Below are 17629 nucleotides of genomic sequence, written 5' to 3'. Positions count from 1 at the left end.
ACGTATGCAACAGCATGGAATTTGTCCTAATTCAGATTGCACTCATATTTCAGAAGATGAAGAATAATCTGTTGAAATTCCATTTTATCCTGAACAGTAGGGGAAACTAGCTCATGCGGAACATAATCTTGGAAGAAAGCTATGTGAGCCCATGAATCCAGTTCCCTACAATTGCAAACAGTCATGCTTTAAGTGATTACTCTAGAAGTGCCTGCAAAACAGACGAACTTACTCCCCATGTCAGGAGCCAACAGTATATAGGAAAATTAACACTGTTAAGATAAAATGCCTAAATAATCTTAAGAAACAGTCTGTCCAGATACCAAACTTGCAGTTAGTTTAACCCTGAGCAAGGGCTAGATTAACCTCTGGCCAAGCACTTGTAGACTGGCTCATCCTACCCAATTTACTGTGCTCCCTGGTTTGATTGCCGTCAGTATCTGAGCTAAGTCAGGTATCTACACTACATAAGCCTACCCTCAGAAATAAAAGCCCTGTTGAAAGCTACAGTAAGTTAGGTGGTATTTAAAATTCCATGTTTCATTTTATATGTTTCCTTTGCATATAATTATACCAGAGAAAAATCAGACCTTTATTGTGCTGACCACTCTGTTATGAAAAAGATTTTGTAGAATAGAGCTAGGCAAACAAGATAAGATGTTTGATAAATACACTGTGTAGTCTTTCCTACTGAGAATGAGGTGTCTTTCAAAGAGTAACAAAAAGCAGATGTAACACATCTGATTTTTCTTCAGTGGTAAAGTATTCTATAGGGACATGGGCACAAGGAACATTTGTGTTCTCCTAAGCATCAGAAAGATTCTTCATTCTTGCTGAGATCACATTGTCTGTTTACATTCTTGGTATCTGAAAGCAGCAACAAGCTTTCTGAAAATCTGATAGTTGATTATAGGTACTCTTGTCTTCAGTGTTACTTACTGGGAGATGGATGGTGGATTTGAGTATCAGGTTGCTGTTTCAAATGACATATAATTGAATGCATCCAGTGTAGGTTTTTAGATGAGCCACATCACAGGCTGGAACACTGATTAATCTTTTAAAGCTACCTGCCTTTTCCCACTCCTTGTGAATAGGGATAGAGGTGTCACCCTGAGACTCAACTCTGTCAAAACTTGTCATCCTTTCAGAGAAGACAAGAGATGCTTATACACTCATTAAAAACTGTAGAGGTTCAGGCCAATTATAGGAATATCTCTGTGGCTACCTAGTAGAATGTAAAGTCTCTGTGCCAGGATGGTCCTCTTCTATGATGCCCAGAACGTCCTTCCCACTGTTGCCTTCAGGGAACTTGTAATTCAGTTGAGGTTCACATTTAATGAAGAGAGGTCTCAACAGAGTCATTAGGTAATTACAGCAACCTTCTACAAGACATGCTCCAGTTTTTCAAGCTTACATTCTAAGCAGACTTTCTTCCAGAAATGGAAGGTAGTAATAGGAGATGTTTGCCAATTGGCCAGAGGTAGAACTCATATCTCCCATTTGTTTTGACCATTGCCTTGTCCATTGTGTCATGATGACACTGAGACTTTTAACAGATGATTCTTGTTGGGATTTTTTTGATGTTGCTGCTTTAGAACATATTTATCATAATGTCTGTTTTGAATATATTTTAAAGCTTTTACTCAAATGTCCACTAAATTAGAAAACATTCATATGCAAACCAGTGTTTAAAGTTCATTTTAGAACAGGGAAATAGAATAGAACAGAGAAATGATCACAAATGCATGCAACATGATTATTCTAAATTATGCTTTTAGATGCTTTAGCCAAAGATCTCTCATTTCACTTTTTCTTTTCAATATTTGTTACTTTCTGTTTTCCAGATCATAGATCCGTTTGTTGAAGTAGAAGTTATAGGCTTACCTGTTGATTGCTTCAAAGAACAAACTAGAGTAGTTGATGATAATGGTAAGATTATGTGGTTTTTACATTTTTTTATGGCTGAAACATCCTCTTTCAGGCAAGTTTTGTTCATAAAGATACGAATAGATGAAATTTGGTGCCTATTATGGCAAAGCATTGAAAAATTGATTTAAGCATTCCTGATGTTAATCAGACTTGCATCTTGAATTGTTCGACTGAGTTGGTATAATGTTGTGAAGGTCTTGGTGTAAAACAAGTAATTTGTCTGACTTCTCATTGTGTATGAGAGCAGGGTATTTTGAGCTTGCTGTGGTCAAAGAAAGTCAGGTTGTCCAAACACCTGCCGAAAGCAGGGCCAAATTTAAGTAAGATCCAACTCTGTTTCTTGCAAATTCTTGTGCTGTTGTGTCTCCTGCTGAAGTGAGTGGGAGTACTGGATTTTCCAAGAACAATGATCAAACCATTAGGAAAATTAGAATGACATTGCAGTTTAGACATTCCTTATGTAGGCAGTCTTCTTTTTTCTTGCATCTTGTGAATGAAATATCTAAAAGCTGATTCCTTCATTCTGAGGTTTTAACCCGATGTGGGAGGAAACGTTGGTGTTCACGGTACACATGCCAGAGATTGCACTGATTCGGTTCCTTGTGTGGGATCATGATCCCATTGGGCGTGATTTTATTGGACAGAGAACAATAGCTTTCAGCAGCATGATGCCAGGTAAGACAGAAATGGTGAAATCCCAAATGAGTTGGCGAGGACTTTATGTGATAACTGAAGCTGCAAATGCTGGATTAATGTGTATGCATGTGTCTGCTGCAGAAATTTCTAGTTAGAACAAGAGACTGGGAGTTTGGACACTGAGTTCTCTACCTTCGTCCACTACTGACTTAGATGACAATGAAGACTAAATCAATTTACTCTATGGGAATAGATTTTCAAAAAATGGGCAAGATTGTTAAGCAGGATGGCTAAATATTGTGGGTTTGGAAGACTACCATACAGAATCTTTACTCCTGTTATACTGCTTTTTCCTCCATTTTTCTTCATTTTTTGAAAGACACTAGAGTTTTGATTGGTCTTATTACTATCAGTAATAGTTTAATATAGAACAGGTATTCACCTATTCTAATGATGGGATCCAGGTAATGCCATTTTCTGTCAGTTTCCTATTTCTGTTTTCAATTCAGTCTTCTTTCACATTAAAGCTTCTTCTGCATATATTTTTCTTTTCTTTCAAAGTAAAGAAAAATGTTTGTGTTTAAGATTGAAAACAAACATCCAGTCTCAATAAAATGAACTTGGTTGAAATGTTTGCAGTATTAATAATGGACTGTAAGTCCCCAAGAGAGAATGTAGTCACGTTTAAGTCACGGATTGACAGCAGCAACAATGGACACTGGAAAAAAACAGGACACAGATTTTTTATAAAATAAAAGGGACAAGAAGAAATGGCAGTTAAGTTTAAGTGGTGTGACTCTTAGATAACTGAGTGTGGCTAGGTGATGCACAAGCCTGGATGCTTATTGTGGGGAGGAGCTAGGAAAAAAATGATTAATTTATTTTGCTGTTTACAAAAGGAAAGTCTCTAGATGCTCTTCCTACCATCTGTTTCAACTCCTTGTCAGCTTTGTTCACTGTTTCAGGTTACCGACATGTGTACCTGGAAGGTATAGAAGAGGCATCCATCTTTGTTCATGTGGCTATTAATGACATCTGTGGTAAGGTGAGTGCCTTCAGTGTAATAAAATACAGCTTGCATACGTAAATTAACTGACAGGATTTTGTATCACACTAGGGAAGCCCAGTGGGTGAACGTCCAAGCTAACATATTTGTTCAACAGAGTAAACTTCATCTCTGTGATTGTCATGGTAGCCTGAGATCTTTCTGAACATACATGGAGATAAAGGTAAATCATAGGGAAAGTTATAAAAAGAGATTCTTGCAGTGCCTTTTTGAGGGAGCCATAGGGGAAGGTTATTTTGTTGCCGCATGCACACATTTATATAAATAAGTATGGTTGTGTCCAATACAGTAAGTGCACCTTGCTGAACAAAAGGTTATACACCTGAACTGTGAGTGCTTGTTGCCTGCAAAGCTTATTCTATAAGGAGTCTGTCTGCCTGATGCCTTCGCATTTTAAATTTAAATTCTTAAGAGTTATTTACTTTGGGGTTTTTCCACAATAACACTTAAAATGCAGAGGAAAGATGATCCCTGTAATAGTTGTTGGACTTATTTTCACTGCTTATCTGTTATTAAGAGCGTGTTTGCTTCACATGCAGGAAAAATACAACTGTCTGGGTGCTATATCTAAATTCCCATGAGTAACTCCAAGCTGAAAGTAAAGCCCTAACTTCCAACTTTTCCTAGGCCAGCTGGAAACGAGATAGCGTCTTTCCTCACAGTGCACTGGATTTAGTTACTTCTATGGTATTGATTTCAATGGAATTCAGGTAGCTAAGTATCTTACAGTGCCTTGAGAGTCAAAACCAGTTTATATCCACTCGCAATGACAGGCTGTTTTCTGTAGTAGCAAGCTGTAATATCAGCATCGTGACAGCAGGAGGCGGCATTGAATAGGCTGGGAATTCTGAGTTCCTTTTCTTGTGGTGCTGTTCATGTAAGAGGAATTAAAACAATTCTTAAAAAGGAAAACAGCTTTTTAAATTGCTAGATTTTAATCCAAACTTGTGTGATGAAACAGAGATAAATCCCAGGAAAGCTTCGTTTTGTATTTATAGGAAGAAGGGCTGTTTCTGTAAGAATGTCACTTTAGACATTTTAGCTCAGTTCCTGCTTTTTTTATTTGAAGTCTAATGCAAAACCCTTAGGCAGGTATAGCTTCATCCTGACAGGACTAGGAGTCTTGTCTGAAACTCCCTGTGATGACATTATGAATCTGTTTGAATTTAGCTCTATTGAGCAAGAGACTTTAGAAGATTTAGGTGAAAGAGAGGTGGTTGATGTTGGTCTGAGCAGGACAGAGCAGATGAGCAGTGTTTAATTTTGGACTGTAGGAGCTCTCACAGATAAAAGGCTAGCACCCAGGTCATGGTAAAAAAGGTCATTTAGTCTCAGGCTTCAGGGAAAACTGATGGCAGGCTGAACATTTCAATGCTAAGATCTTTCCTGACTATATTTTTGGGTTCAAGAAAACTGTATAGGATGTAAGTCATGCCTGTTTTGACTGTGGGTAGGGATGCAATTGTCTCAGTAACTTTACAGACACTTGCTGGATGCATGCATTGGCACTGATTCAAACAGCTTTAAATTTTGTCATGAACTTCTTTGGAGTTCCTGTGTTCAGACCTGTTGCTCTTTCTTGAATAGTTCTATCAAGAAAGTCAGATAGCTCAGCCTTGGGCATGAGGCCAGTGGGAATTGAATTGATCTGATTAGTGACTGTGTCCCTCACCTATGTCCTTTAATGAAAGCAGGCATCTATTTGCTGTATGCATCCAGCAGAGAAGATGACTGCCTGGGCCACCCCTACTCATCCTTTTTGTAAATTCTTCTTTTGTTCTGTTCTTAGTCAAAATGATGGAGAATAGGCAGATTCTCCCTCTTCCCAGTGTTGTGTGCATTCATGATGCTCCAGTTGTTTGCTACTTTCAGGTGATGTCCTCTGCACTGCTCTCTCAGTACTATTGTAAGGATAGCAAATATTTCAGTATCCTTCATTGGAATTCAAAGTCTGTAGCTTAGTATCCACTGGCAAATGGGATTTTTAAATAAAAGACAAACTGGGTCTGCCTGCCTTAATCACTGATTAGTTACCTTCATCAGCTTCCAAGTCACTGCTCTTGATAGCAGTGTTTCATGAAAGAGACAATGTTCATAGTCTTTGTGAATGTTTTAAGAGTTTTCACCTCAAATCTTCTTTGGCAATATTGCAAGGCATTATCTCTCTTTTAATCCTTACTTCACCTATCCTTTCATAATTATTTGCTCTTACTGGCTTCTTCATGAGTAACTGGCTGGTGACAGTTATAATTTGCAGTAGGGCAACATGCCCATTTAAGCTTTGACAGCTATTTTGAGGACATTAGATTTTCTTGGTAAGTGTTTTAAACAACTGAAAGACCCTTGTGTATCACAGCGTCTCCTCCCTGTCCTTATCCACTACCTTCCAATCTACTGCACTGTTTTTTTTTTTTGATTGCTTTATTCCCTTTTCATGTTCTAAGTCTATTAGACATACCTTATTGCTTCTCATTATCATTGCAGTCTCTTTGGGTTTGCTGGTGTTAAGATGCTGGTGCTGTGCACTGACGTGATTAAAATACAAGGATTTGGAAGGAAAGCTTTTATCCCCTCCCTTCCAATCTACTGCCCTGTTTTTTTTTTTTGATTGCTTTATTCCCTTTTCATGTTCTAAGTCTATTAGACATACCTTATTGCTTCTCATTATCATTGCAGTCTCTTTGGGTTTGCTGGTGTTAAGATGCTGGTGCTGTGCACTGACGTGATTAAAATACAAGGATTTGGAAGGAAAGCTTGTATGTGGTGTGCTTTTTTTTTAATTTATAATTTTTAGTAAAAACTACTGAAAACATGGAACAAATATTGCACAGCCCTTTCTGTTTTGGTCTCTCTGAATCATGTTCTGCTTTGATTTTTCAGTTAACAGAATTCTGTTAAAACTAGAATTATTTCTCTGTTTCCCCTCTCTTAATTATGGGCAGAAAAATCACCACAGTTATCAGCCTGGTTTTACCCATCCTTTATTAATCCAGATATTCTAATGCAAGCATTAGAATTAATTAGCATTAATTAACCTTTTGGGGCTTTTTTCTAAATGTAGATATTCCACCCATTCAGTAGCTTGATATTACTAAAGCAGAGTCTTAGATTTTTTTTCACCTTAACTTGTGTTTAACTGAAATCTCTTAGATTGCACTATTTCCTGGAGACATTTTTCTTTGTCTCTGTCTCTTCATGTCTATGCATGTATTGCAGAATTTCTTGTGGTTTTCTAGATGTGCATATCTCTGAGATCCTCCCTCACTGTTATTTTGCTTTTACTCTGTCTGTTTGTGATTTCAGTGGGCTTCTCTATGTCAAAAAAGTCTACTTTTAGAAGCAGAGCATTTTTAGACGCCTTGAAGGTACCCCCTCCTGTCTCAGGGAGGTGTAGTGACCACCACCACACACCTGCATGCCTCTAACTAGTTGCTTCATTAGCATCAATGTTTCCTTATTAGCATTTTGAAGTTCTTCAACTCATGTAACATGAATTGCGACATTTGACTTGGTCAGTTCTGTTGGCTCATTGATCAGCCAGAGAGCCCTCCATGTATGAAGCAGATCCAGGATAAAAGTCCTTCTATATACCCTCCCTTTCTCTCTTCTTTGAGTCTCTACCTCTACTGCCTTTTCACTGGTGGGCTGTAATTCAAACCACTTCTTTCACGTGGAAAAGAACATTAACAGTGAATTGTTTGCTAAATTATGGGAAAGCATCTTGTGCTGTTATTCAAGTCTGCTTTACAGGATGAAATAGCCCTGTAAAAGCTGGACTAGAAGGTGAAAGCACATGTTCTGGATCTCCGTCAAAACGGTGCTCTCTTTTTTTTTTTTTTTTTTTCCCTTTTTTTTTAAACTTTTTTTTTTCCTAAGTTAACCAAATTTGTCTTTGGGTTCTTGAATCACTCCATTGATTCAAGCGATAGCAGCTAGCTTAACAAAGATGCACCGAATAAGCTAGAATGATACCTGGGGCCCTGCACTGCGTGTCACCCATTCCATCAGTGCTTTTCTTTTATTTTTGTGGGTATTATTTGTGTGTGTGTATGTATGACAATTTTTTCTGGGTTTTGCAAATATTTATATTGTCTGATTTTTATAGCGATAAATTAATGTACTTGCCAACTTGTCTCCATTGGAGCAGAACGCTTTTTTCCCTTCGCTCCTTAACAAATGCATAATCCCGTTTTGAAGCTTTCTGGTGAAAGTGAATCCACAATGATCCAAGCAGACTGTTCAATAGTCTGGCTCTCACAGATGGTTTATTAATATTTAAATTACATTTTCTTTGCCTTGTATGGGAAAAATCAATCCCTACCTTCTTTATCTTATCCTGGATATACTTTTAAAGGCCATTTTAGGTCTCTTTTTAATCATCTCCTCCTCACATTGGATCTTGGTATGGGGTAACTAAACTTCAGTCGATTATAAAAATAATATTCTGAATGCTTACACTGGGCTTCCTGTCAGACAAATAAACCTTGAATCCCATATGCCAGATTGCGCAGGACACTTATGAATAAAAGCAGCTTTTAACACAGGCTTACTGTACAGTGCAGCTAATATATATCTATTAAGTCCTACAAAGCAAAATTTGAAATGCGTGAGCATGCACTTGAATATTTTGGGGTGAAAGATAGACCATTGTAATTTAAATGAGACATTTCTGTGCCATTGTTTGGCACTGCAGAAATGTGACCTCACATGACATCACAGGGTAAAAATTGAACTGACAGCAAGTGCCAACAAGCATGGATGCCGATCAAATTTTATCATGGGTTTCTTACAATGCATTTCAATCATAGGCTTATATACTCTATTTTTATTCATTCTTTATGCTACAGCTACTGAAGAGAGTCTGATCTAACTGGGAAATAAAGGGAACAAAGGAGGAGAAGTAGATTAGAAGGAAAATACCTCTTTCTCTGCTTTAAGTGATTTATGTGTATGAGCAAAACCAATGTACTCTTTATCAGGCATCAGCCTGTTGCTTTAAAAGTTGGCAAGTACACCTGGAATGTTTACAGGAATGCTGAAACCCTCCGTTTCACTGAAATGTAAATCAGTTGTATGATGGTGGGAGATTTGTGATGGTGAATATATATATATTTAATGCTTCAATAAGTACTGAAGTATATGAAGTACTGTATTATCACCCTGACTAACTTCGCTTGTTTATAGTGTGTTTCTTCAGAGATGAAAACATACATGAGTGTCTTTGGATAAGTGTTGTATGGTAGGAAATTATCAAAATGTAATCACACAGGTAGAAAGAAAATATTTGATGATCATTTGTCATGCATATAGTTCAACTGCTATTCATGACAGTGCTCAATTCAACTGAAGTGTAGATCTCCTTTATACTGAAAAAAATGATATTTTTATGTCCACTGTTTATTTCCCAACAGTTCCTAAAGAATGTAAATCTCCATTTGAACATCCAATTTATTATTATCTGTTTTAAGTCAAGAATATTCTTTAGCTTAAGAGGTCGCTATCAGCTAAATTCTGTAACCACCTCATGTTGCATGACAAGTAAAATTAAAATGATTTTAAAGTAACTTTTTAAAATTACCACCATTTCTATAGCTTGTTTTGTTTGGTTTGTTTGTTTGTTTGTTTTTCCTCTCCAGTTTCTTCTTCTCACTCACTCAGAGCATTCAGTTTTGTTCCAGAGCTGGGACATGCCACAAGTTTCTTGTCTAAAGTATGAGTGCTAGTCACTATCTCCAGTTTAAGAGACGGGAAAAATTAGTTTTGACAGCATCTGACGTCCAGTTCTGCCCAAGTATAATGTTCTGCACAAGGTGGATAATTCAGCTCTGTGTTTCCAATTTAATTGAAATCACCAGCAATTCTAATTAGCCCAGTCCTAACGTGTTTAAGTCTACAAAATTGTAGGTGATTTATTTTACTGAAAAACATGTTTAAATTTTTCTTTTAACTGCTGCATTTTCCAGCTGGACTTAACTTGGGCAAGGCCCCAGAGCTAGTACTGACACTTTAAGATAACATAAGCTTGCAGCATTTGTTACTTTATTTTTATTATGGTGTGATGCAGAAGCCTTGTTCAGGATTTCCTAGTAGAGCACAGTATGCTAGAATGTGAATTCACAGTGCAGAAGCTAGGTTGTACTAATTCCTCTGTGGCCATTCAGAGGAAGCATTTGCACCGCATACTTTAAATACGTATGCTTTGGGTGCCCAGATCAGAAAGCTGGTCTCTGTACTCTCCCTCTATAATCAGTGGTGGTCCTTTCAGAGGTGGTTCAGAGCCAGAACCTATTTTAACTGTTCCATGTTGCCCTTGGAGAAGTAGTGCTATTCTAGTTGATGACTTTGGGAATCTAGGAGTCTTGCATCTTAACTTAAGGAGGGGCTGGGGGTTGATTTACTTTTTGTATAATTGTCACATAAATGCTCAGGAGTAGATTTATGTTCATTTCCAAGTAGCATACATTCTTTAAAGAAAAGACTTAAGTTTGCAACAAATCTGCAAGTCTCCAGTTATCCTTGGATTCCTGTAGTGAATTGATTTCCTATGCCTCCTCCAGGTTCCGCAGTATATCCATGTCATTAAACTGTTGGGACAGAATTGTTTTAAATGTGCATATTGTGTTGGAAAACTGATCCATACCTCACAGAGCTTTGTGTTTAAAAAAAAAAACAAAACCCAAACAACAAAACCCCAGAAAGCTATATTGCTGAAAAAGAAGCACTCTGACTTTAGTCTTAGAGTCTGACATGTGTGGCATTATGAATATGTCAAGCTTTGTGGCTTTTAACACACACTGAGAAACTCTTCAGCTTTCAGAATTAGATCCTTGTAGACTGAAGTATTTCCTTTTTTTTTACTTTTTCTTTTCACTATCTAATGTTTATGTTGTAAGTAGCTACATGCTAGTAAGAAAGCTATGACAAATACAGAGATAAGCCTGGTTGGAAAATTTTATCTAAAAACATAGTTGAGCAAAAGACGTGAAATTTTTCAAAGCTGCTGTTACTGATTTTTTTCATTTTTAATCTCTGTCCTATTTCTGGTTTAGTTCTCATGCTTGTGATAGGAATATGGCAGGATACTCTGTATGTGCGTGCATATGTGAACCGATCGTTTGTACATGAGTTCCTGTGCCCAAAGGAAGAGACTTGCATTTTCTATTAAGGACCTTTTTTTTTTTTTTTTTTTAATTTTTCCAGGCCAAACAAGCTCTAGGTCTAAAAGGCCTGTTTCTCAGAAATCCAAAGCAGGCCTCTCTGGACAGTCATGCTGCTGGTCAGCTCCATCGCAAACATTCCTTTAGCAGCCACATCTTGAGACGGACAGCCAGTGCACCCACCAAAAGCCAGAAGAAGAACAAGAAGGGCTTTCCTGAAATTGCTTTTGACCCAAAAGACAACAGCTCTGAAGGGGCCGGTGAAGACCGCGAAGTGGAAGCTGCCTCACAACCTTGCTTTGAGCAAGAGCGAGAAAGTGCTTCTCTGTCACCAGCTCCCAGAGATGGTGCCAGTGGGGAGGTACATGGCAAGGGGTTGAAAGGTAAGGCCCATAGTTCTCGTAAAATCAAAAGCCAAAGTTGTGCTCAAGGGGGTGCTGCTTTCAGTGAACCCATACAGAGGTCTAACAGGGTCCGGCTTCAGGAGCACCAGAGCGAGAAGCAAAGCGTCTTTGCACGCTGTGCCATCAACAGCTCTGGTAGGATTGGAGTGGCCACCAATTGCATGAAATGCATGATTGGTTCCAAAGAAAGCCCAGATCTAGAATGCAAGTGGAATGACCATCCTACCAGGCCTATTGCTAAAGATATACTTCACCATGATCAGTATAGCAGTATAACTGGAGAAGAGAGGTTAGAGCTGAAAAGCTGGGGTGTTAAAGGCCAGCCCAGGCGGCAATCAGATTTGCAGTCTTGCAGCAGCCCTGGAACTGCCGATGATCTGACAAGGAGCACCCAGTCTTTTGTGATGCCAGGGAGGAAAAACGTTGAATCTAAATGTCACGGAATAAAGGCTCATTCCCGGCAGCGGTGGCAGTGCCAATCAGGTGGCAAGTATGGAAGCACTGTCAACTTGGTTGCAGCCAGCAATGGCTCTATATCCTCCAACTCCAGCAGTCTAGAAAGCCTCGGAAGCCCAGAATTCCCCAAGTGCTGGTCTGAAACTTCTCGAAGGCAAGTGGGCACCCTACAGAGGGAAATGAACGCCCTGTTCGTTCAAAAATTGGAGGAAATTCGAAGTAAATCCCCTATATTCTTTACTGGTAAGACCAGATTTTCTTCACCCTTCTCCGCCTTAGATCACATCATTGTCTCAGCTTCTCCATAGCATCTTTACTTAGAAGCTTCTGTATGTTGTTTTGCTATCAAGAGCTCTTTTTCTTTATTTTTGGCAATGACAGAAAAAAAAGTCTGCATAAATATTTTTATTTTCTTTTTTTCCTAGACATGTCTGGTTTAGATTAGTCCTTTCCATGCCTAGCTAACCATCTGCAGTAGTAAAACTGTCAATAGTCCATGAATGTTTGGATTGTTTGTTCAGGGTTTTTTGTTTCCTTGGTGGTTTTTTTAGTGAATGTGGTATGATACTAAGTAAATTTTAAGATCCAAACCAGAGCATTAAGTAGAGATTGAATATGGGAAAACCATATTAACAAAAAATATTTCCATTATCAGTATTTGTGTTTCACTGAGGGATAACCACATCAGAAATTATATCTAATGTGCACTCTGCTAACAATAAAACCAGTTCCTTCCTCAAAGAACTTGCAAAATTACTGCCATCAGGTCAGGGATTACTGGATGGAATTCACTGGTCTGGGTTATTCAGGAGATCACACTTTATGAACATAGCAGACCATCTAGTCCTAAATGTATGAATCCCCAGTATACAAACATGTATAGATGTGCTTAATGTTATGTATATGATTTGACTGTGACCTGAGGGCACAGTTGCATAACATAAAGAAGCAAGGTGTGTAACCTGATGTTACCTGACATCAGCCGAGCTAGGTGGACTGTTAGCATTTCCCAATTGCAAAGTAAAATGTGTCCGTTTAAAGGAAGGCTTCTTAAGCTACAGCATTTTATAGCTGTTTCAAGCCAGAAATATGCATGTGGTCACTGGGATCACGTGACTCTGTCTTTACTCACGAACTGTATGTTTGTAAAGATGAAATACAGGAACAGAGGCAATCAAGTTATATATTTTAATAAGGAAACTGGCTTTTTTTTCTCCTGATGGCAGGGAGGGAAGGGAAGAGATTTTGACAGGATTTTCTCTGTTTCATAGAATTGTGAAGAGGAAGTAAAGAAATACAGCTTTTGTCTATGACTACAAGAGCTTCTCTTCAAATCCCTCCCCCTTCCCCTTAATTGTCCAGGGAATTTGGACATTGATGGTTACATTTTCAGGAACAGTTAAGTGACTTTGGTGCTTCTTAAGATGTAATCCCTTTTTTACTAATAGATTCTGACTGCCCACCTATAGTGGGCTTCTTTGAAAAACTCATACAGAAATTTAAAATATTCTATTTGATCAATTTTAAACTGGTTGGGTGTCTAAAATTTTTCTTTATTTCTCTTTTTTTATTCTTTTTTTTTACATCTTTTTTCCCCATATCTGCTTTGAGCTTTTAGGAAAATACCAGGACAATGGGAGGGGGAGGGAAGAAGTTTGCTGGTTCCCGTGACTTGAAATTAATCCAAAGCAGCAGAACTCTTTCTATGCCTAAATTATTAGCATTAGGCTTTTCATAAGCTCTGAGTAGTGTGACATATGAAACCATTTCCCATTATCAGTGCCAGCTCCCCCACCAGCCCCCCAAGCCACTAAATAAATATTGTGATATGCTTGAAATTTGATTAAATCCATCTGACTTCTCAAGCATGGAATCAGCAAACCTTTAAAATGGTGAAATAGTCACTTGGACTGGATGCTGATGATCCAGTGACAAACACTGTGTTTGCACAAACAGCATGCTTTCCCTATCCGCCTGCTATTTTAGTGCCTTGGGCCAAGAAACCAAGGAAACCAATAACATTAGCCTAATATGGCTGCATTTTATAATTAACATTCTGTTGATGGAAAGTGCCACAAGGATGAGACAGGAAACTATAGTCTCTAGTTGTCCCCTTTATGGCAACAACATCACGGTTTCCAGTATTTTGCCTTGTAAGTGTGCCTTAATCTATGCTGATGGCCTAGCCTGGATGGGGAGAAGGAGAGCTCATTAGTCTGATCGGCTCTGGACTCCTCCCAATACTCCTCCAGATACTGAAAAGTTTCCTGTGTTGTGAATGGTGGATTTTGCTTATGGGCACATGGGCCTTCTTCCCCTACTAATGCAATATAGGGAAGAACGTAACGCTCCTGGCTAATGTAATATAGGCCATTGAACAGCTGTCTCCATTGTTAAGCTTCTTGTCACTACGCTGGATTGGAAACACTGGTGCTGAAAGGAAAGGCCAAATATTTCCTTGCCATTTTTTGGTAATGTAGATGATTTTTTTCCATAGTCTTAGGAAAGGGCTTTGGAGAAGAAGAGGCTAGCTTCCATTCCCCAGTCCAGTGGAGTGCATTTCTTGAACAATAGCAAAAAATTGCCTTTTATTCTTCTATGACAAAATAGTGGACTTAATACCCATCCATTTATGGATTCCATTGAGTGCTCTGGTTGGTCGGAAATTCTTAGGATCCTACAAAAATGTGTGAATATTTCTGTCTGTTTCCCTTCCCTCCCTCAGCACTAATTTATCCTGTAATCTGCACCTGCCTTCCCTACATTAACTGGATTTTTCCTCTGTTCTGTCCTATTATTCTACATGCACACTCTCTCTCTCTAGTTAAGAACTGAAAGGACAAGCAAGTCAAAGGTAACTGTCTACTGAGTGTCACTGATTCAAGCACCTTGTTGCCTGTAGTCCCGGTTTTTGTTTGTTTCCTGCCTTATAACTCTCTGCTCACATATTCTTAAGGCTGTTGTTTGGCTCAGTGGTGCTTTGCTAGTTCTCGAATGCATGTTTGCATTGTGGTTTGGAGATGTGGGAAATAGTCTTTTTGGCATGATTGCATTGGCTCTTAGGTACAGGTTATAAACATTGCAGATGGACGGAGCATTTTCTTCAGGTAATTGGTGGCTGTAGTGATTCTTCAGGATTGTACTGTGAACCTGGTGTTCATGAAGCATGCGTCTGTATAGTATTTTGAAAAAGAAATTAAAAACTTTTTTAGGAAAACAAAGTTAGAAAGTTTTTGTTTTGTTTTTAAAAGGCACATTGACTACATTCCATTTTATGCATACAGATCGCTTTATTTGTAATCTGCTCTGGAAGTCCTATGCTGCTTCTCTTCTGAGTAATTGATCGTTGGGATCATATCTGTTGGTTGGGCAGTGGTGTTCTGATTATTATACGTGGTCTGATTATGATTTGATATACTGACATCTTTTGAGTGCTGGAAGGAAGCAAATGAGCAATTCAAGTGGTGCTGGATGGTGGAGGAAGAAAAGTTAGTTTATGAGAGGGGACACAAAGGACACAAAGACATTGACGAGTACAGTTGTTGTTTGAATAAGATAATCAGAAAAGTAATATGGTGCTACTGTGCATGGACTGAGATTTTTTGAAAGCAACAGAGCTTTTGGGCAGCTAAAACTGAATGAGCAGAAATTTTTGCTGCCTTTAGCCAGGCATTTGAAATCATGTTATTTTAAAAATCATGATTAATATATGCAACTACTGCCTTAAAAACAAAATGATAACACATAAAGAATAAATCTTCAGCTAAACTGCAATTTGTAATAGCTAATTAACCCTGTATCTGTTTTTCTTGTTTCTTTCTTTTTCCTATCTTTTCATGTCTCCCAAGTAGATGTCTGCCATTTCTCAATACAGAGGTCAGTCACTTCTTTATGCAGCCTAGAAACTATCACTGAAGAGCCTGTTATTGCCAATGAAAACCATCGTGCCAGCCTTTTCTTCCCTCTACCCATTACTCCTTACAGTGATTCTGAAGAAGGGTCTGTGTCTGATCATTCCACTGAATCTCGATCAGAAGTAAGCAGCACATCCAACCAGCCTCAAGAATCTCTACTCACTAGAGAACAAAGAACAAATCTGGCTGCAGAAGACCAAGTGCAGGTAGTCACAAGAGCAGCTGACACAAGTTTAGTAGTTCAAGAAGATGTGAGGACAAGCATGGCAGGATGTCTCAAAGAAGAAAATGGTTGGACACAGGCATGCAGTAAAGCTGAAGATCAGTATGGATTGGCAGTGCATCCTCAAAAAGCCTGGCTGGTAGTGGCAGCAGGTAAGACTGCTGGCCAACCTGTTGAAAACTGCCAGAAGAAAAATGACCAACCAGGTCAGGTATTAACAGACATGAAAAGCACTGTTGAATCCAAAGGGCAAAAACTTGGTGCAGCGGATGTTCTGCTGCAGCAAAACAACGTGATTAACAGCACACAGACAACTTTGCCTCCAGATACTTTCCAGAAAGCCCAGCCTGCACAGGCTCTACCTGTTTCTGTTTCTCAGATGAGCTCTTACATGTTAGTAAGAAGGTCAAAGAGTGAAGGACTGAAGATGTCAGACTCCTCAGCCTTAAAAATTCCAAGTAGCCTGTCTCCAGCAGCAGAAGTATACTTCGATGCCACTGTTAATGACCGGATCTGGAGCAAGCTAGATTGCAGCAATCATCGTGACAGCATGTCTTCGTCTTCCAGCATGTCCTCCAATGACACTGTGATAGATCTCTCTCTACCCAATCTAGCTCGCAAAAGCCTCCCAGATCTTGGCATCCGTCATGAAAATTTCGAGCCCCTTGCCATAAGAAAGGGTATGCGCCCACGATCTGCTACAACATCTGGAAACGAGATGCCAATGGTGAGCAAGAGCAAATCCAATCCTAACCTGAGGTCTGGCCAGCTGCCTGCAGATGAATTGTGCCCCCGTCCTCTTGCCAGGAGCCCTCAAGATGCATTCTCATCCATTCCTAGAAGGCATACTTGGAGCAGGCTGTACATAGAAAGTCTCAGACAGTCATCTAACAAATCCAAAGCACACGATATGGTTGGGAATAACCAGGCAAAATCCAAAAGTCTTGGAGACCTTACCTCTGATGATATCGTGTGCACTTTTGAAAGCAAATACCGTAGCATCAGCAGGAGTTTTGTCACTCGATCAATGCGGGAGCAGCGCCGCTCTTCAGGCCTGAGATCCTCAGTCAAATCCCAGGATGAACTGACTGAGCAGCTAAAGAAGCTGACAGCCTTTCAGCAGGAAAATGATATCACTTCCCCTATCAGTGTTGATCCAACTGAATCTGAAGAGGAAGGGGAGAGCTTGGGACTCCTTCGCAGGTCTTCATCTCGCAGTCAGAGTAGGGTACGGTACATTGCCAACAGGGCTAAGCAAGCTCAGGAGAGACAGCGGCTGCAAAGCCTAGGCCAGCTCAGTGGGAGTCCCATTGAGGAGAGAGGAAATCCAGAGGGAGCCTGCAGCATTGCAAAAGCAGTTTGTATGGATATAGCTTCTCCTACCATGTTTACATCCCAGCCTAAGAACCAAACTGATTATAGCACTGACACAGAAGTCTTCTTTATGCTGAAACTGTAATTCTGGGGAGCACTGAATAAGGCAATGTTTACATTCCTGTCAAAACAAAACATAGTGACCTGAGAGGCACAAAATATCCTCATGTGGCTTAGTGCTTCTTGGCCTTCCCTTGATTGTAAGGGTACTTAATATCATGACTCCAAAAGAATAGACGAGTGTTCAGTTTGTCAGTCATTTGTGGAAATAGAACAATCGAGTGAAATCAGAGACTTAAATTTTTATAGTCCTAATGATCTGACCTCCTTTTTTTGTTTCAGTTACACTTTTCCCAGCCTCAAATTTTTGTGTGACCACTTCTTTGCATTTGCAGTTTGCTCTGTGCAAATCTCATGTTCTTTACTAATTTCAGTAATTGCTTCTTATAATGATGTTAACGACAGCTAAG

General features: G+C 39.2%; 1 protein-coding gene across 2 annotated transcripts in view; it reads left to right on the top strand.

Moving 5' to 3' along the window:
• Nucleotides 1-17244, top strand: part of PLCH2 (phospholipase C eta 2) — a 104544-nt gene extending 87300 nt beyond the window's left edge. Inside the window, exons 18-22 of one of the 2 annotated variants that reach the window (XM_019470724.1) lie at nt 1845-1929; nt 2458-2604; nt 3531-3610; nt 10832-11171; nt 15500-17244. In XM_019470724.1, coding sequence (XP_019326269.1) covers nt 1845-1929; nt 2458-2604; nt 3531-3610; nt 10832-11171; nt 15500-17244 — 2397 coding nt within the window. Of the gene's footprint in view, nt 1-1844; nt 1930-2457; nt 2605-3530; nt 3611-10831; nt 11892-15499 lie in introns of both variants that reach the window. The other variant, XM_019470723.1, reaches the window with a different exon arrangement.
• Nucleotides 17245-17629: the final 385 nt, after the last annotated feature.

The sequence above is a fragment of the Aptenodytes forsteri genome, unplaced genomic scaffold, assembly GCF_000699145.1.
Source record: "Aptenodytes forsteri isolate BGI_AS27 unplaced genomic scaffold, ASM69914v1 Scaffold16, whole genome shotgun sequence".
Taxonomy (NCBI): domain Eukaryota; kingdom Metazoa; phylum Chordata; class Aves; order Sphenisciformes; family Spheniscidae; genus Aptenodytes; species Aptenodytes forsteri.
The sequence above is the reverse complement of the archived record's forward strand: the minus strand, read 5'-3'. Positions and strand labels throughout refer to the sequence as shown.